General features: G+C 27.3%; 1 protein-coding gene across 1 annotated transcript in view; it reads right to left on the bottom strand.

Moving 5' to 3' along the window:
- Positions 1-24,408, bottom strand: part of LOC143239841 (uncharacterized) — a 298,954-nt gene that overhangs the window by 249,643 nt on the left and 24,903 nt on the right. Inside the window, exon 2 of the mRNA XM_076481420.1 lies at positions 22,682-22,750. Within this exon, the coding sequence (XP_076337535.1) occupies positions 22,682-22,750 (69 nt within the window). The remainder of the gene's footprint in view (positions 1-22,681; positions 22,751-24,408) is intronic.

Consider the following 24,408-nt stretch of genomic DNA (forward strand, 5'->3'; position numbering starts at 1 on the left):
CCAAACTAAATCAATATATTAAACACTGTCTTACCAGACTAAATCATATATATTAAACACTGTCTTACCAGACTAAATCAATATATTAAACACTGTCTTACCAGACTAAATCAATATATTAAACACTATCTTACCACACTAAATCAATATATTAAACACTGTCTTACCAAACTAAATCAATATATTTACCAGACTAAATCAATATATTAAACACTGTCTTACCAGACTAAATCAATATATTAAACACTATCTTACCAAACTAAATCAATATATTAAACACTGTCTTACCAGACTAAATCAATATATTAAACACTGTCTTACCAGACTAAATCAATATATTAAACACTGTCTTACCAGACTAAATCAATATATTAAACACTGTCTTACATCAATAAGACTAAATCAATATATTAAACAAACACTGTCTTACCAGACTAAATCAATATATTAAACACTGTCTAACCAAACTAAATCAATATATTAAACACTGTCTTATCAAACTAAATCAATATATTAAACACTGTCTTACCAAACTAAGTCAATATATTAAACACTGTCTTACCAGACTAAATCAATATATTAAACATTGTCTTACCAGACTAAATCAATATATTAAACACTGTCTTACCAGACTAAATCCAGACTAAATCAATATATTAAACACTGTCTTACCAGACTAAATCAATATATTAAACACTGTCTTACCAGACTAAATCAATATATTAAACACTGTCTTACCAGACTAAATCAATATATTAAACACTGTCTTACCAGACTAAATCAATATATTAAACCCTGTCTAACCAGACTAAATCAATATATTAAACACTGTCTTACCAAACTAAGTCAATATATTAAACACTGTCTTACCAGACTAAATCAATATATTAAACACTGTCTTACCAGACTAAATCAATATATTAAACACTGTCTTACCAGACTAAATCAATATATTAAACACTGTCTTACCAGACTAAATCAATATATTAAACACTGTCTTACCAAGACTAAATCAATATATTAAACACTGTCTTACCAGACTAAATCAATATATTAAACACTGTCTTACCAGACTAAATCATATATATTAAACACTATATTACCAGACTAAATCAATATATTAAACACTGTCTTACCAGACTAAATCAATATATTAAACACTGTCTTACCAGACTAAATCAATATATTAAACACTGTCTTACCAGACTAAATCAATATATTAAACACTGTCTTACCCAAACTAAAATCAATATATTAAACACTGTCTTACCAGACTAAATCAATATATTAAACACTGTCTTACCAGACTAAATCAATATATTAAACACTGTCTTACCAGACTAAATCAATATATTAAACACTGTCTTACCAGACTAAATCAATATATTAAACACTGTCTGACTAAATCAATATATTAAACACTACCAGACTAAATCAATATATTAAACACTGTCTTACCACTGACTAAATCAATATATTAAACACTGTCTTACCAGACTAAATCAATATATTAAACACTGTCTTACCAGACTAAATCAATATATTAAACACTGTCTTACCAAACTAAATCAATATATTAAACACTGTCTTACCAGACTAAATCAATATATTAAACACTGTCTTACTAAATCAATATATTAAACACTACCAGACTAATCAATATATTAAACACTGTCTTACCAGACTAAATCAATATATTAAACACTGTCTTACCAGACTAAATCAATATATTAAACACTGTCTTACCAGACTAAATCAATATATTAAACACTGTCTTACCAGACTAAATCAATATATTAAACACTGTCTTACCAGACTAAATCAATATATTAAACACTGTCTTACCAACACTAAATCAATATATTAAACACTGTCTTACCAGACTAAATCAATATATTAAACACTGTCTTACCAGACTAAATCAATATATTAAACACTGTCTTACCAGACTAAATCAATATATTAAACACTGTCTTACCAGACTAAATCAATATATTAAACACTGTCTTACCAGACTAAATCAATATATTAAACACTGTCTTACCAGACTAAATCAATATATTAAACACTGTCTTACCAGACTAAATCAATATATTAAACACTGTCTTACCAAACTAAATCAATATATTAAACACTGTCTTACCAGACTAAATCAATATATTAAACACTGTCTTACCAGACTAAATCAATATATTAAACACTGTCTTACCAACACTTACCAGACTAAATCAATATATTAAATCAATATATTAAACACTGTCTTACCAGACTAAATCAATATATTAAACACTGTCTTACCAGACTAAATCAATATATTAAACACTGTCTTACCAGACTAAATCAATATATTAAACACTGTCTTACCAAACTAAATCAATATATTAAACACTGTCTTACCAGACTAAATCAATATATTAAACACTGTCTTACCAGACTAAATCAATATATTAAACACTGTCTTACCAGACTAAATCATATATACCAGACTAAATCAATATATTAAACACTGTCTTACCAGACTAAATCAATATATTAAACACTGTCTTACCAGACTAAATCAATATATTAAACACTGACTAAATCAATATATTAAACACTGTCTTACCAACTAAATCAATATATTAAACACTGTCTTACCAGACTAAATCAATATATTAAAAACACTAAATCAATATATTCTGTCTACCAGACTAAATCAATATATTAAACACTGTCTTACCAAACTAAATCAATATATTAAACACTGTCTTACCAGACTAAATCAATATATTAAACACTGTCTTACCAGACTAAATCAATATATTAAACACTGTCTTACCAGACTAAATCAATATATTAAACACTGTCTTACCAAACTAAATCAATATATTAAACACTGTCTTACCAAACTAAATCAATATATTAAACACTGTCTTACCAGACTAAATCAATATATTAAACACTGTCTTACCAGACTAAATCAATATATTAAACACTGTCTTACCAGACTAAATCAATATATTAAACACTGTCTTACCAGACTAAATCAATATATTAAACACTGTCTTACCAGACTAAATCAATATATTAAACACTGTCTTACCAGACTAAATCAATATATTAAACACTGTCTTACCAGACTAAATCAATATATTAAACACTGTCTTACCAGACTAAATCAATATATTAAACACTGTCTTACCAGACTAAATCAATATATTAAACACTGTCAATATATTAAACACTGTCTTACCAAACTAAATCAATATATTAAACACTGTCTTACCAGACTAAATCAATATATTAAACACTGTCTTACCAAACTAAATCAATATATTAAACACTGTCTTACCAGACTAAATCAATATATTAAACACTGTCTTACCAGACTAAATCAATATATTAAACACTGTCTTACCAGACTAAATCAATATATTAAACACTGTCTTACCAAACTAAATCAATATATTAAACACTGTCTTACCAGACTAAATCAATATATTAAACACTGTCTTACCAGACTAAATCAATATATTAAACACTGTCTTACCAGACTAAATCAATATATTAAACACTGTCTTACCAGACTAAATCAATATATTAAACACTGTCTTACCAGACTAAATCAATATATTAAACACTGTCTTACCAGACTAAATCAATATATTAAACACTGTCTTACCAGACTAAATCAATATATTAAACACTGTCTTACCAGACTAAATCAATATATTAAACACTGTCTTACCAGACTAAATCAATATATTAAACACTGTCTTACCAGACTAAATCAATATATTAAACACTGTCTTACCAGACTAAATCAATATATTAAACACTGTCTTACCAGACTAAATCAATATATTAAACACTGTCTTACCAAACTAAATCAATATATTAAACACTGTCTTACCAGACTAAATCAATATATTAAACACTGTCTTACCAGACTAAATCAATATATTAAACACTGTCTTACCAGACTAAATCAATATATTAAACACTGTCTTACCAGACTAAATCAATATATTAAACACTGTCTTACCAGACTAAATCTACTGTCTTACCAGACTAAATCAATATATTAAACACTGTCTTACCAAACTAAATCAATATATTAAACACTGTCTTACCAGACTAAATCAATATATTAAACACTGTCTTACCAAACTAAATCAATATATTAAACACTGTACTTACCAACACTAAATCAATATATTAAACACTGTCTTACCAGACTAAATCAATATATTAAACACTGTCTTACCAAACTAAATCAATATATTAAACACTGTCTTACCAGACTAAATCAATATATTAAACACTGTCTTACCAGACTAAATCAATATATTAAACACTGTCTTACCAGACTAAATCAATATATTAAACACTGTCTTACCAAACTAAATCAATATATTAAACACTGTCTTACCAGACTAAATCAATATATTAAACACTGTCTTACTAAATCAATATATTAAACACTGTCTACTAAATCAATATATTAAACACTGTCTTACCAGACTCTATACCAACACTACTAAATCAATATATTAAACACTGTCTTACCAGACTAAATCAATATATTAAACACTGTCTTACCAGACTAAATCAATATATTAAACACTGTCTTACCAAACTAAATCAATATATTAAACACTGTCTTACCAGACTAAATCAATATATTAAACACTGTCTTACCAGACTAAATCAATATATTAAACACTGTCTTACCAGACTAAATCAATATATTAAACACTGTCTTACCAGACTAAATCAATATATTAAACACTGTCTTACCAGACTAAATCAATATATTAAACACTGTCTTACCAAACTAAATCAATATATTAAACACTGTCTTACCAGACTAAATCAATATATTAAACACTGTCTTACCAGACTAAATCAATATATTAAACACTGTCTTACCAGACTAAATCAATATATTAAACACTGTCTTACCAGACTAAATCAATATATTAAACACTGTCTTACCAGACTAAATCAATATATTAAACACTGTCTTACCAGACTAAATCAATATATTAAACACTGTCTTACCAGACTAAATCAATATATTAAACACTGTCTTACCTGACTAAATCGATATATTAAACACTGTCTTACCAGACTAAATCAATATATTAAACACTGTCTTACCAGACTAAATCAATATATTAAACACTGTCTTACCAAACTAAATCAATATATTAAACACTGTCTTACCAGACTAAATCAATATATTAAACACTGTCTTACCAGACTAAATCAATATATTAAACACTGTCTTACCAGACTAAATCAATATATTAAACACTGTCTTACCAGACTAAATCAATATATTAAACACTGTCTTACCAGACTAAATCAATATATTAAACACTATATTCTTACCAGACTAAATCAATATATTAAACACACTGTCTTACCAGACTAAATCAATATATTAAACACTGTCTTACCAGACTAAATCAATATATTAAACACTGTAAATCAATATATTAAACACTGTCTTACCAGACTAAATCAATATATTAAACAACCACTAAATCAATATATTAAACACTGTCTTACCAGACTAAATCAATATATTAAACACTGTCTTACCAAACTAAATCAATATATTAAACACTGTCTTACCAGACTAAATCAATATATTAAACACTGTCTTACCAGACTAAATCAATATATTAAACCAAACTAAATCAATATATTCACTGTCTTCTAAATCAATATATTAAACACTGTCTTACCAGACTAAATCAATATATTAAACACTGTCTTACCAGACTAAATCAATATATTAAACACTGTCTTACCAAACTAAATCAATATATTAAACACTGTCTTACCAGACTAAATCAATATATTAAACACTGTCTTACCAGACTAAATCAATATATTAAACACTGTCTTACCAGACTAAATCAATAATTAAACATATTACTAAATCAATATATTAAACACTCTTACCAGACTAAATCAATATATTAAACACTGTCTTACCAGACTAAATCAATATATTAAACACTGTCTTACCAGACTAAATCAATATATTAAACCTTTTCTTACCAGACTAAATCAATATATTAAACACCGTCTTACCAGACTAAATCAATATATTAAACACTGTCAATATATTAAACACTGTCTTACCAGACTAAATCAATATATTAAACACTGTCTTACCAGACTAAATCAATATATTAAACACTGTCTTACCAGACTAAATCAATATATTAAACACTGTCTTACCAGACTAAATCAATATATTAAACACTGTCTTACCAGACTAAATCAATATATTAAACACTGTCTTACCAGACTAAATCAATATATTAAACACTAAACACTCTTACCAGACTATCAATATATTAAAACTGTCTTCAATCAATATATAAACACTGTCTTACCAGACTAAATCAATATATTAAACACTGTCTTACCAGACTAAATCAATATATTAAACACTCTTACCAGACTAAATCAATATATTAAACACTGTCTTAAATCAATATATTAAACACTGTCACCAGACTAAATCAATATATTAAACACTGTCTTACCAGACTAAATCAATATATTAAACACTGTCTTACCAGACTAAATCAATATATTAAACACTGTCTTACCAGACTAAATCAATATATTAAACACAATATGTCTCTACCAGACTAAATCAATATATTAAACACTGTCTTACCAGACTAAATCAATATATTAAACACTGTCTTACCAGACTAAATCAATATATTAAACACTGTCTTACCAAACTAAATCAATATATTAAACACTGTCTTACCAGACTAAATCAATATATTAAACACTGTCTTACCAGACTAAATCAATATATTAAACACTGTCTTACCAGACTAAATCAATATATTAAACACTGTCTTACCAGACTAAATCAATATATTAAACACTGTCTTACCAAACTAAATCAATATATTAAACACTGTCTTACCAGACTAAATCAATATATTAAACACTGTCTTACCAGACTAAATCAATATATTAAACACTGTCTTACCAGACTAAATCAATATATTAAACACTGTCTTACCAGACTAAATCAATATATTAAACACTGTCTTACCAGACTAAATCAATATATTAAACACTGTCTTACCAGACTAAATCAATATATTAAACACTGTCTTACCAAACTAAATCAATATATTAAACACTGTCTTACCAGACTCAATCAATATATTAAACTCTCTCTTACCAGACTAAATCAATATATTAAACACCTTACCAGACTAAATCAATATATTAAACCCTGTCTTACCAGACTAAATCAATATATTAAACCATGTCTTACCAGACTAAATCAATATATTAAACACTGTCTTACCAGACTAAATCAATATATTAAACACTGTCTTACCAAACTAAATCAATATATTAAACACTGTCTTACCAGACTAAATCAATAATCAATATGTCTTAAACACTGTCTTACCAGACTAAATCAATATATTAAACACTGTCTTACCAGACTAAATCAATATATTAAACACTGTCTTACCAGACTAAATCAATATATTAAACACTGTCTTACCAAACTAAATCAATATATTAAACACTGTCTTACCAGACTAATTCAATATATTAAACACTGTCTTACCAGACTAAATCAATATATTAAACACTGTCTTACCAGACTAAATCAATATATTAAACACTGTCTTACCAGACTAAATCAATATATTAAACACTATCTTACCAAACTAAATCAATATATGAAACACTATCTAACCAAACTAAATCAATATATTAAACACTGTCTTATCAAACTAAATCACTATATTAAACACTGTCACCAGACTAAATCAATATATTAAACACTGTCTTACCAGACTAAATCAATATATTAAACACTGTCTTACCAGACTCAATATATTCACTGTCTTACCAGACTCAATCAATATATTAAACACTGTCTTACCAGACTAAATCAATATATTAAACACTGTCTTACCAGACTAAATCAATATATTAAACACTGTCTTACCAGACTAAATCAATATATTAAACCCTGTCTTACCAGACTAAATCAATATATTAAACCCTGTCTTACCAGACTAAATCAATATATTAAACACTGTCTTTCCAAACTAAATCAATATATTAAACACTGTCTTACCAGACTATCAATATATTAAACACTGACTAAATCAATATATTAAACACTGTCTTACCAAACTAAATTCACTGTCTTACCAAACTAAATCAATATATTAAACACTGTCTTACCAGACTAAATCAATATATTAAACACTGTCTTACCAGACTAAATCAATATATTAAACACTGTCTTACCAGACTAAATCAATATATTAAACACTACTAAATCAATATATTAAACACTGTCTTACCAGACTAAATCAATATATTAAACACTGTCTACCAGACTAATCAATATATTAAACACTGTCTTACCAGACTAAATCAATATATTAAACACTGTCTTACCAGACTAAATCAATATATTAAACACTGTCTTACCAGACTAAATCAATATATTAAACACTGTCTTACCAGACTAAATCAATATATTAAACACTGTCTTACCAGACTAAATCAATATATTAAACACTGTCTTACCAGACTAAATCAATATATTAAACACTGTCTTACCAGACTAAATCAATATATTAAACACTGTACCAAACTAAATTAAACACTGTCACCAACTAAATCAATATATTAAACACTGTCTTACCAGACTAAATCAATATATTAAACACTGTCTTACCAGACTAAATCAATATATTAAACACTGTCTTACCAGACTAAATCAATATATTAAACACTGTCTTACCAGACTAAATCAATATATTAAACACTGTCTTACCAGACTAAATCAATATATTAAACACTAAACACTCTTACCAGACTAAATCAATATATTAAACACTGTCTTACCAGACTAAATCAATATATTAAACACTGTCTTACCAGATCTAAAATCAATCAATATATTAAAAACCACTGTCAATATATTAAACACCAGACTAAATCAATATATTAAACACTGTCTTACCAGACTAAATCAATATATTAAACACTGACTTACCAGACTAAATATATTAAACACTGTCTTACCAGACTAAATCAATATATTAAACACTGTCTTACCAGACTAAATCAATATATTAAACACTGTCTTACCAAACTAAATCAATATATTAAACACTGTCTTACCAGACTAAATCAATATATTAAACACTGTCTTACCAGACTAAATCAATATATTAAACACTGTCTTACCAGACTAAATCAATATATTAAACACTGTCTTACCAGACTAAATCAATATATTAAACACTGTCTTACCAAACTAAATCAATATATTAAACACTGTCTTACCAGACTAAATCAATATATTAAATCAATATATTAAACACTGTCTTACCAGACTAAATCAATATATTAAACACTGTCTTACCAGACTAAATCAATATATTAAACACTGTCTTACCAAACTATCCACACTACCAGACTAAATCAATATATTAAACACTGTCTTACCAGACTAAATCAATATATTAAACACTGTCTTACCAGACTAAATCAATATATTAAACACTGTCTTACCAGACTAAATCAATATATTAAACACTGTCTTACCAGACTAAATCATATATATTAAACATCTGTCTTACCAGACTAAATCAATATATTAAACACTGTCTTACCAGACTAAATCAATATATTAAACACTGTCTTACCAAACTAAATCAATATATTAAACACTGTCTTACCAGACTAAATCAATATATTAAACACTGTCTTACCAGACTAAATCAATATATTAAACACTGTCTTACCAGACTAAATCAATATATTAAACACTGTCTTACCAGACTAAATCAATATATTAAACACTGTCTTACCAGACTAAATCAATATATTAAACACTGTCTTACCAGACTAAATCAATATATTAAACACTGTCTTACCAGACTAAATCAATATATTAAACACTGTCTTACCAGACTAAATCAATATATTAAACACTGTCTTACCAAACTAAATCAATATATTAAACACTGTCTTACCAGACTAAATCAATATATTAAACACTGTCTTAAACCAAACTAAATCAATATATTAAACACTAAATCTTACCAGACTAAATCAATATATTAAACACTGTCAATATATTACACTGTCTTACCAGACTAAATCAATATATTAAACACTGTCTTACCAGACTAAATCAATATATTAAACACTGTCTTACCAGACTAAATCAATATATTAAACATACCAGACTAAATCAATATATTAAACACTGTCTTAACTAAATCAATATATTAAACACTGTCTTACCAGACTAAATCAATATATTAAACACTGTCTTACCAGACTAAATCAATATATTAAACACTGTCTTACCAGACTAAATCAATATATTAAACACTGTCTTACCAGACTAAATCAATATATTAAACACTGTCTTACCAGACTAAATCAATATATTAAACACTGTCTTACCAGACTAAATCAATATATTAAACACTGTCTTACCAGACTAAATCAATATATTAAACACTGTCTTACAAAACTAAATCAATATATTAAACACTGTCTTACCAACTAAATCAATATATTAAACACTGTCTTACCAGACTAAATCAATATATTAAACACTGTCTTACCAGACTAAATCAATATATTAAACACTGTCTTACCAAACTAAATCAATATATTAAACACTGTCTTACCAGACTAAATCAATATATTAAACACTGTCTTACCAAACTAAATCAATATATTAAACACTGTCTTACCAGACTAAATCAATATATTACTGTCTTACCAAACTAAATCAATATATTAAAGAATAAATCACTGTCTTACCAGACTAAATCAATATATTAAACACTGTCTTACCAGACTAATATTCAATATATTAAACACTGTCTTACCAGACTAAATCAATATATTAAACACTGTCTTACCAGACTAAATCAATATATTAAACACTGTCTTACCAAACTAAATCAATATATTAAACACTGTCTTACCAGACTAAATCAATATATTAAACAAACACTGTCAATATATTAAACACTGTCTTACCAAACTAAATCAATATATTAAACACTGTCTTACCAGACTAAATCAATATATTAAACACTGTCTTACCAGACTAAATCTAAATCAATATATTAAACACTGTCTTACCAGACTAAATCAATATATTAAACACTGTCTTACCAGACTAAATCAATATATTAAACACTGTCTTACCAGACTAAATCAATATATTAAACACTGTCTTACCAGACTAAATCAATATATTAAACACTGTCTTACCAGACTAAATCAATATATTAAACTCTGTCTTACCAGACTAAATCAATATATTAAACACTGTCTTACCAAACTAAGTCAATATATATTAAACTAAATCTATCTTACCAGACTAAATCAATATATTAAACACTGTCTTACCAGACTAAATCAATATATTACCTGTCTTACCAGACTAAATCAATATATTAAACACTGTCTTACCAGACTAAATCAATATATTAAACACTGTCTTACCAGACTAAATCAATATATTAAACACTGTCTTACCAGACTAAATCAATATATTAAACACTGTCTTACCAGACTAAATCTATATATTAAACCCTGTCTTACCAGACTAAATCAATATATTAAACACTGTCTTACCAGACTAAATCAATATATTAAACACTGTCTTACAGACATCAATATAAATCAATATATTAAACACTGTCTTACCAGACTAAATCAATATATTAAACACTGTCTTACCAGACTAAATCAATATATTAAACACTGTCTTACCAGACTAAATCAATATATTAAACACTGTCTTACCAGACTAAATCAATATATTAAACACTGTCTTACCAGACTAAATCAATATATTAAACACTGTCTTACCAGACTAAATCAATATATTAAACACTGTCTTACCAGACTAAATCAATATATTAAACACTGTCTTACCAGACTAAATCAATATATTAAACACTGTCTTACCAAACTAAATCAATATATTAAACACTGTCTTACCAGACTAAATCAATATATTAAACACTGTCTTACCAGACTAAATCAATATATTAAACACTGTCTTACCAGACTAAATCAATATATTAAACACTGTCTTACCAGACTAAGTCAATATATTAAACACTGTCTTACCAGACTAAGTCAATATATTAAACACTGTCTTACCAGACTAAATCAATATATTAAACACTGTCTTACCAGACTAAATCAATATATTAAACACTGTCTTACCAGACTAAATCAATATATTAAACACTGTCTTACCAGACTAAATCAATATATTAAACACTGTCTTACCAGACTAAATCAATATATTAAACACTGTCTTACCAGACTAAATCAATATATTAAACACTGTCTTACCAGACTAAATCAATATATTAAACACTGTCTTACCAGACTAAATCAATATATTAAACACTGTCTTACCAGACTAAATCAATATATTAAACAAACTAAATCAATATATTAAACACTGTCTTACCAGACTAAATCAATATATTAAACACTGTCTTACCAGACTAAATCAATATATTAAACACTGTCTTACCAGACTAAATCAATATATTAAACACTGTCTTACCAGACTAAATCAATATATTAAACACTGTCTTACCAGACTAAATCAATATATTAAACACTGTCTTACCAGACTAAATCAATATATTAAACACTGTCTTACCAGACTAAATCAATATATTAAACACTGTCTTACCAGACTAAATCAATATATTAAACACTGTCTTACCAGACTAAATCAATATATTAAACACTGTCTTACCAGACTAAATCAATATAGACTTACCAAACTAAATCAATATATTAAACACTGTCTTACCAGACTAAATCAATATATTAAACACTGTCTTACCAATCAACTAAATCAATCAATATTAAACACTGTCTTACCAGACTAAATCAATATATTAAACACTGTCTTACCAGACTAAATCAATATATAAATTACCAGACTAAATCAATATATTAAACACTGTCTTACCAGACTAAATCAATATATTAAACACTGTCTTACCAGACTAAATCAATATATTAAACACTGTCTTACCAGACTAAATCAATATATTAAACACTGTCTTACCAGACTAAATCAATATATTAAACACTGTCTTACCAGACTAAATCAATATATTAAACACTGTCTTACCAGACTAAATCAATATATTAAACACTGTCTTACCAGACTAAATCAATATATTAAACACTGTCTTACCAGACTAAATCAATATATTAAACACTGTCTTACCAGACTAAATCAATATATTAAACACTGTCACTAAATCAATATATTAAACACTGTCTTACCAGACTAAATCAATATATTAAACCAAACTAAATCAATATATTAAACACTTACCAGACTAAATCAATATATTAAACACTGTCTTACCAGACTAAATCAATATATTAAACACTGTCTTACCAGACTAAATCAATATATTAAACACTGTCTTACCAAACTAAATCAATATATTAAACACTGTCTTACCAGACTAAATCAATATATTAAACACTTTCTTACCAGACTAAATCAATATATTAAACTCTGTCTTAACAGACTAAATCAATATATTAAAACACTAAATCTTAAACCTGTCTTACTAAACTAAATCAATATATTAAACACTGTCTTACCAGACTAAATCAATATATTAAACACTGTCTTACCAGACTAAATCAATATATTAAACACTGTCTTACCAGACTAAATCAATATATTAAACACTGTCTTACCAGACTAAATCAATATATTAAACACTAAATCTTACCAGACTAAATCAATATATTAAACACTGTCTTACCAGACTAAATCAATATATTAAACACTGTCTTACCAGACTAAATCAATATATTAAACACTGTCTTACCAGACTAAATCAATATATTAAACACTGTCTTACCAGACTAAATCAATACATTAAACACTGTCTTACCAGTCTTACCAGACTAAATCAATATATTAAACACACTGTCAATATATTAAACACTGTCTTACCAGACTAAATCAATATATTAAACACTGTCTTACCAGACTAAATCAATATATTAAACACTGTCTTACCAGACTAAATCAATATATATATACCAGACTAAATCAATATATTAAACTGTCTTACCAGACTAAATCAATATCTTACCAGACTAAATCAATATATTAAACACTGTCTTACCAGACTAAATCAATATATTAAACACTGTCTTACCAGACTAAATCAATATATTAAACACTGTCTTACCAGACTAAATCAATATATTAAACACTGTCAATATATTACTGTCTTACCAGACTAAATCAATATATTAAACACTGTCTTACCAGACTAAATCAATATATTAAACACTGTCTTACCAGACTAAATCAATATATTAAACACTGTCTTACCAGACTAAATCAATATATTAAACACTGTCTTACCAGACTAAATCAATATATTAAACTCTGTCTTACCACACTAATTCAATATATTAAACACTGTCTTACGAGACTAAATCAATATATTAAACACTGTCTTACCAGACTAAATCAATATATTCAACACTGTCTTACAAGACTAAATCAATATATTAAACACTGTCTTACCAGACTAAATCAATATATTAAACCCTGTCTTACCAGACTAAATCAATATATTAAACCTTTTCTTACCAGACTAAATCAATATATTAAACACTGTCTTACCAGACTAAATCAATATATTAAAACACTGTCTTACCAGACTAAATCAATATATTAAACCCTGTCTTACCAGACTAAATCAATATATTAAACACTGTCTTACCAGACTAAATCAATATATTAAACACTGTCTTACCAGACTAAATCAATATATTAAACACTGTCTTACCAGACTAAATCAATATATTAAACACTGTCTTACCAGACTAAATCAATATATTAAACACTATCTTACCAAACTAAATCAATATATTAAACACTGTCTTACCAGACTAAATCAATATATTAAACACTGTCTTACCAAACTAAATCAATATATTAAAATACCAGACTAAATCAATATATTAAACACTGTCTTACCAGACTAAATCAATATATTAAACACTGTCTTACCAAACTAAGTCAATATATTAAACACTGTCTTACCAGACTAAATCAATATATTAAACACTGTCTTACCAGACTAAATCAATATATTAAACACTGTCTTACCAGACTAAATCAATATATTAAACCCTTTCTTACCAGACTAAATCAATATATTAAACACTGTCTTACCAGACTAAATCAATATATTAAACACTGTCTTACCAGACTAAATCAATATATTAAACACTGTCTTACCAGACTAAATCAATATATTAAACACTGTCTTGTCAATATATTAAACACTGACTTACCAGACTAAATCAATATATTAAACACTGTCTTACCAGACTAAATCAATATATTAAACACTGTCTTACCAGACTAAATCAATATATTAAACACTGTCTTACCAGACTAAATCAATATATTAAACACTGTCTTACCAGACTAAATCAATATATTAAACACTGTCTTACCAGACTAAATCAATATATTAAACACTGTCTTACCAGACTAAATCAATATATTAAACACTGTCTTACCAGACTAAATCAATATATTAAACACTGTCTTACCAAACTAAATCAATATATTAAACACACTTACCAAACTAAATCAATATATTAAACACTGTCTTACCAGACTAAATCAATATATTAAACACTGTCTTACCAGACTAAATCAATATATTAAACACTGTCTTACCAGACTAAATCAATATATTAAACACTGTCTTACCAGACTAAATCAATATATTAAACACTGTCTTACCAGACTAAATCAATATATTAAACACTGTCTTACCAGACTAAATCAATATATTAAACTCTGTCTTACCAGACTAAATCAATACTAAAAATCAATCAATATATTAAACACTGTCTTACCAAACTAAATCAATATATTAAACACTGTCTTACCAGACTAAATCAATATATTAAACACTGTCTTACCAGACTAAATCAATATATTAAACACTGTCTTAAACACCAGACTAAATCAATATATTAAACACTGTCTTACCAGACTAAATCAATATATTAAACACTGTCTTACCAGACTAAATCAATATATTAAACACTGTCTTACCAAACTAAATCAATATATTAAACACTGTCTTACCAAACTAAATCAATATATTAAACACTGTCTTACCAGACTAAATCAATATATTAAACACTATCTTACCAGACTAAATCAATATATTAAACACTGTCTTACCAGACTAAATCAATATATTAAACACTGTCTTACCAGACTAAATCAATATATTAAACACTGTCTTACCAGACTAAATCAATATATTAAACACTGTCTTACCAGACTAAATCAATATATTAAACCCTGTCTTACCAGACTAAATCAATATATTAAACCCTGTCTTACCAGACTAAATCAATATATTAAACACTGTCTTACCAGACTAAGACAATATATTAAACACTGTCTTACCAGACTAAATCAATATATTAAACACTGTCTTACCAGACTAAATCAATATATTAAACACTGTCTTACCAGACTAAATCAATATATTAAACACTGTCTTACCAAACTAAATCAATATATTAAACACTGACTTACCAGACTAAATCAATACATTAAACACTGTCTTACCAGACTAAATCAATATATAAACATTAAACTAAATCAATATATTAAACACTTACCAAACTAAATCAATATATTAAACACTGTCTTACCAGACTAAATCAATATATTAAACACTGTCTTACCAGACTAAATCAATATATTAAACACTGTCTTACCAGACTAAATCAATATATTAAACACTGTCTTACCAGACTAAATCAATATATTAAACAGTGTCTTACCAAACTAAGTCAATATATTCAACACTGTCCTACCAGACTAAATCAATATATTAAACACTGTCTTTACCAACACTAAATCAATATATTAAACACTGTCTTACCACTGTCTTACCTAAATCAATATATTAAACACTGTCTTACCAGACTAAATCAATATATTAAACACTGTCTTACCAGACTAAATCAATATATTAAACACTGTCTTACCAGACTAAATCAATATATTAAACACTGTCTTACCAGACTAAATCAATATATTAAACACTGTCTTACCAGACTAAATCAATATATTAAACACTGTCTTACCAGACTAAATCAATATATTAAACACTGTCTTACCAGACTAAATCAATATATTAAACACTGTCTGACTTACCAGACTAAATCAATATATTAAACACTGTCTTACCAAACTAAATCAATATATTAAACACTGTCTTACCAGACTAAATCAATATATTAAAAACACTGTCTTACCAGACTAAATCAATATATTAAACACTCTCTTACCAGACTAAATCAATATATTAAACACTGTCTTACCAGACTAAATCAATATATTAAACACTGTCTTACCAGACTAAATCAATATATTAAACACTGTCTTACCAGACTAAATCAATATATTAAACACACTGTCTTGACTAAATCAATATATTCTTACCAGACTAAATCAATATATTAAACACTGTCTTACTAAATCAATATATTAAAGACTAAATCAATATATTAAACACTGTCTTACCAAACTAAATCAATATATTAAACACTGTCTTACCAGACTAAATCAATATATTAAACACTGTCTTACCAAGACTAAATCAATATATTAAACACTGTCTTACCAGACTAAATCAATATATTAAACACTGTCTTACCAGACTAAATCAATATATTAAACACTGTCTTACCAGACTAAATCAATATATTAAACACTGTCTTACCAGACTAAATCAATATATTAAACACTGTCTTACCAGACTAAATCAATATATTAAACTAAATCAATATTAAACACTGTCTTACCAGACTAAATCAATATATTAAACACTGTCTTACCAGACTAAATCAATATATTAAACACTGTCTTACCAGACTAAATCAATATATTAAACACTGTCTTACCAGACTAAATCAATATATTAAACACTATCTTACCAGACTAAATCAATATATTAAACACTGTCTTACCAGACTAAATCAATATATTAAACACTGTCTTACCAGACTAAATCAATATATTAAACACTGTCTTACCAGACTCAATCAATATATTAAACACTGTCTCTTACCAGACTAAATCAATATATTAAACACTGTCTTACCAAACTAAATCAATATATTAAACACTGTCTTACCAGACTAAATCAATATATTAAACACTGTCTTACCAGACTAAATCAATATATTAAACACTGTCTTACCAGACTAAATCAATATATTAAACACTGTCTTACCAAACTAAATCAATATATTAAACACTGTCTTACCAGACTAAATCAATATATTAAACACTGTCTTACCAGACTAAATCAATATATTAAACACTGTCTTACCAGACTAAATCAATATATTAAACACTGTCTTACCAAACTAAATCAATATATTAAACACTGTCTTACCAGACTAAATCAATATATTAAACACTATCTTACCAAACTAAATCAATATATTGAACACTGTCTGACCAGACTAAATCAATATATTAAACACTGTCTTACCACAACTAAATCAATATATTAAACACTAAATCAATCTTACCAGACTAAATCAATATATTAAACACTGTCTTACCAGACTAAATCAATATATTAAACACTGTCTTACCAGACTAAATCAATATATTAAACACTGTCTTACCAGACTAAATCAATATATTAAACACTGTCTTACCAGACTAAATCAATATATTAAACACTGTCTTACCAGACTAAATCAATATATTAAACACTGTCTTACCAGACTAAATCAATATATTAAACACTGTCTTACCAGACTAAATCAATATATTACTAAATCAATATATTAAACACTGTCTTACCAGACTAAATCAATATATTAAACACTGTCTTACCAGACTAAATCAATATATTAAACACTGTCTTACCAGACTAAATCAATATATTAAACACTGTCTTACCAGACTAAATCAATATATTAAACACTATCTTACCAAACTAAATCAATATATTAAACACTGTCTTACCAGACTAAATCAATATATTAAACACTGTCTTACCAAACTAAGTCAATATATTAAACACTGTCTTACCAGACTAAATCAATATATTAAACACTGTCTTACCAGACTAAATCAATATATTAAACACTGTCTTACCAGACTAAATCAATATATTAAACACTGTCTTACCAAACTAAATCAATATATTAAACACTGTCTTACCAGACTAAATCATATATTATATTAAACTAAATCTGTCTTACCACTGTCTTACCAGACTAAATCAATATATTAAACACTGTCTTACCAGACTAAATCAATATATTAAACACTGTCTTACCAAACTAAATCTTACCAAACTAAGATCAATATATTATTACCAACACTATCTTACCAGACTAAATCAATATATTAAACACTGTCTTACCAGACTAAATCAATATATTAAACACTGTCTTACCAAACTAAATCAATATATTAAACACTGTCTTACCAGACTAAATCAATATATTAAACACTGTCTTACCAGACTAAATCAATATATTAAACACTGTCTTACCAGACTAAATCAATATATTAAACACTGTCTGACCAGACTAAATCAATATATTAAACACTGTCTTACCAGACTAAATCAATATATTAAACCCTGTCTTACCAGACTAAATCAATATATTAAACCTTTTCTTACCAGACTAAATCAATATATTAAACCCTGTCTTACCAGACTAAATCAATATATTAAACACTGTCTTACCAAACTAAGTCAATATATTCAACACTGTCTAACCAGACTAAATCAATATATTAAACACTGTCTTACCAGACTAAATCAATATATTAAACACTGTCTTACCAGACTAAATCAATATATTAAACACTGTCTTACCAGACTAAATCAATATATTAAACACTGTCTTACCAGACTAAATCAATATATTAAACACTGTCTTACCAGACTAAATCAATATATTAAACACTGTCTTACCAAACTAAATCAATATATTAAACACTATCTTACCAAACTAAATCAATATATCAAACACTATCTTACCAAACTAAATCAATATATTAAACACTGTCTTACCAAACTAAATCAATATATTAAACACTGTCTTACCAGACTAAGTCAATATATTAAACACTGTCTTACCAGACTAAATCAATATATTAAACACTGTCTTACCAAACTAAATCAATATATTAAACACTGTCTTACCAGACTAAATCAATATATTAAACACTGTCTTACCAGACTAAATCAATATATTAAACACTGTCTTACCAAACTAAATCAATATATTCAACACTGTCTAACCAGACTAAATCAATATATTAACACTGTCTTCCCAGACTAAATTAATATAATAAACACTATCTTTCCAAACTAAGTCAATATATTAAACAGTGTCTTACCAGACTAACTCAATATATTAAACTTTGTCTTACCAGACTAAATCAATATATTAAACCCTGTCTTACCAGACTAAATCAATATATTAAACACTGTCTTATCAGACTAAATCAATATATTAAACCCTGTTTTACCAAACTAAATCAATATATTAAACACTGTCTTACCAAACTAAATCAATATATTAAACACTGTCTTACCAGACTAAATCAATATATTAAACACTGTCTTACCAAACTAAGTCAATATATTAAACACTGTCTTACCAAACTAAGTCAATATATTAAACACTGTCTAACCAGACTAAATCAATATATTAAACACTGTCTTACCAGACTAAGTCAATATATTAAACACTGTCTTACCAGACTAAATCAATATATTAAACACTGTCTTACCAAACTAAATCAATATATTAAACCCTGTCTTACCAGACTAAATCAATATATATTAAACACTGTCTTACCAAACTAAGTCAATATATGAAACTCTGTCTTACCAAACTAAATCAATATATGAAACACTGTCTAACCAGACTAAATCAATATATTAAACACTGTCTTACCAGACTAAATCAATATATTAAACCCTGTTTTACCAGACTAAATCAATATATTAAACACTGTCTTACCAGACTAAATCAATATATTAAACCCTGTCTTACCAGACTAAATCAATATATTAAACACTGTCTTACCAAACTAAATCAATATATTAAACACTGTCTTACCAAACTAAGTCAATATATGAAACACTGTCTTACCAGACTAAATCAATATATTAAACACTGTCTTACCAAACTAAATCAATATATTAAACACTATCTTACCAGACTAAATCAATATATTAAACACTGTCTTACCAAACTAAATCAATATATTAAACACTGTCTTACCAGACTAAATCAATATATTAAACACTGTCTTACCAAGACTAAGTCAATATATTAAACACTGTCTTACCAGACTAAATCAATATATTAAACACTGTCTTACCAGACTAAATCAATATATTAAACACTGTCTTACCAGACTAAATCAATATATTAAACACTGTCTTACCAGACTAAATCAATATATTAAACACTGTCTTACCAGACTAAGTCAATATATTAAACACTGTCTTACCAAACTAAATCAATATATTAAACACTGTCTAACCAGACTAAATCAATATATTAAACACTGTCTTATCAAACTAAATCAATATATTAAACACTGTTTTTCCAAACTAAGTCAATATATTAAACACTGTCTTACCAGACTAAATCAATATATTAAACTTTGTCTTACCAGACTAAATCAATATATTAAACACTGTCTTACCAATCTAAATCAATATATTAAACACTGTCTTATCAAACTAAGTCAATATATTAAACACTGTCTTACCAGACTAAATCAATATATTAAACACTGTCTTATCAAACTAAATCAATATATTAAACCCTGTCTTACCAGACTAAATCAATATATTAAACACTGTCTTACCAAACTAAATCAATATATTAAACCCTGTCTTACCAGACTAAATCAATATATTAAACACTGTCTTACTAGATTAAAAATGAGGAAAGAAAGTGCTACAGCTTCTTTAGCGTTGCGTTAAATGTGTTAAACATCTTAGGTATATAAATACATCTTATTCAAGTAACCCTTTTTTTTTGTAATGTAATAAATAATGATGTAGTTCACAAGTTCTAATACTAAAAGAGCTTTAGAATTTTGTTTTAATTTATTTTGTTTTCCACAAAGTAATAAAATGCATAATTACCATTAACTAAGTGAAGTTCACAGCAAATACAAGAAAATAAATTATGAGTTTTATTTGGAAAGATTTGAGAACCTTGGTTAACATTGAAATTCATTTTCATAGATGCCGTTGCCGACAAAATTTGATGTGAATCAGAATTATTTTTAGTAAAATATTATTATAATGTGAAGGCGAAAAGTAATGGTCATAAAATGGTCACAGTTAAAGATGGCCAGAGATGAAATAATAAAGAGTAATATTTTTTTTTAGGCAGCGTTTCAGTTTTAAAACATTCTTTGCCACATTTTCATGATTCAAGTTTTTCAAAACAGCATGTTATTAAAATACTTGCACACAAACCGAGAACTAAATAGAAAACTAACTTGTTAAGATTTTCACATGATGTTGTTCTCGACTTGGAGCCATTTTCAGTACTGTTCGTCCGGCCAAACCTGTTTCCATAAATCACAAAACATTTACTTAAATAACTATACATGTTCAAATACAGACATTTAGTGAGATGGTTCACACAAACAATTTAAAGGTATTTTCTTTATCTTAACGCAAAGCTACACTGAAGAACATCTGTACTCTGTGTACCAAAAGGAATCGAACGCCTAATTTTTAGCATTGTAAATCAATAACCGTACCGTTGATCCACTGGAAGTTTTTTTTTTTATTAGCGACAAAAAAGATTTTGTATTCAAAAAGGTTTCACCATGGCCGATAACGCTGAGGGTTTATAATACTGTTTTGGAGTTGCGCAGATATCACATTGCGTAACTTTGCGTTTAAACAAGAAACAAATTGTTTAATCGGAATAATTTATCTCTTCATTCTTTTTTTATATTGTGAAATATGCAATTGAAACATAGGCCAACCAATTTTACTAATATTTCTGTTATTATAGTTGATTTCTTAGTGTAAAGTTACACAGTGGATGGTTTATGCTCTCTCCACTGTGGACAATATAAAACGGTATTTTATCATTGTAAATTCACACTGTCACTACTAAGCGGAACAGTTTCATCAGACAATATTGACTTTAATCTAATATTAACTCCTACTAGTGATTTTAATTTGTCGTAAGGTTTGTTTGTAAATTAACGCAAAGATATAAAAAGGGTTATCTGTACTCTACCGACAAGAGGTATCGAAAACCCATTACTAGCGTTGTAGGCCTGCAGACATACCGTTGTGTCACTGGGACGCTGTTGTAAGAGAAAATGTTTAACAATCGTTGTTCATACTCTGATTTGAATATTGTTATTTATTTTAGTCGCAAAAGACAAAATAGTTTAGATTTTAGAAATGTATTTTTTCGTACGGATGTGAGAAGTTTATTCACAATTTTCTTGTATTTCTTTACGCTTTCTGAACATATTTCTCAAACAAGTTCAAAAGCAGCAACATTTCGAAAGTAGACTATTATACCTTTCATTCAATAAGCTGAAATTATCTATCGTCGAAGCAGTATAGGCCCAGCATGGCCAAATGGTTAGGGGCACTCGACTCGTAATCAGGGGATCACGGGTTTGAATCCCGTTATACCAAACATGCTTGCCCTTTCAGCCATGGGGCGTCATAATGTGACAGTCAATCCAACTATTCGTTTGTAAAAGAGCAGCCTAAGAGTTGGCGGTGGGTGGTGATGACTAGCTGCATTCCCTCTAGTCTTACAATGCAAAATTAGGGACGGCTAGCGCAGATTGCCCTCATGTAGCTTTGCGCGAAATTCAAAACAAACCGAAACAGTATAACAACGATCAAGTATACAAAGTTCTAATGTTACGTGTTCGTGTCTCGCATGTTAAAGAGACAAAAACAGTATTGTATAATATTTTAATTATGGCTCACGCTGTGTCCTTTAGATATTCTTTGTCTAGTGTCTGGCATTGTCTCGTCCCTTATAAGCTCAACGCGGAGTCTGAAGGTCTCGGGTTCACACTAAACATGTTCACCCTTTCAACAGTGGAAGTGTTATAATTTAACTGCCTACCCCACTATTCGCCAGTAAAAAAGTAGCCCAACAGTTAGCATTGAGTTATGTTTACTAGCTGCCTTCTATCTATTCTAGTTCTACTAAATTAAAGAAGACAAGCACATACAG

Source organism: Tachypleus tridentatus, chromosome 2 (genome assembly GCF_004210375.1).
Source record: "Tachypleus tridentatus isolate NWPU-2018 chromosome 2, ASM421037v1, whole genome shotgun sequence".
Taxonomy (NCBI): Eukaryota; Metazoa; Arthropoda; class Merostomata; order Xiphosura; family Limulidae; genus Tachypleus; species Tachypleus tridentatus.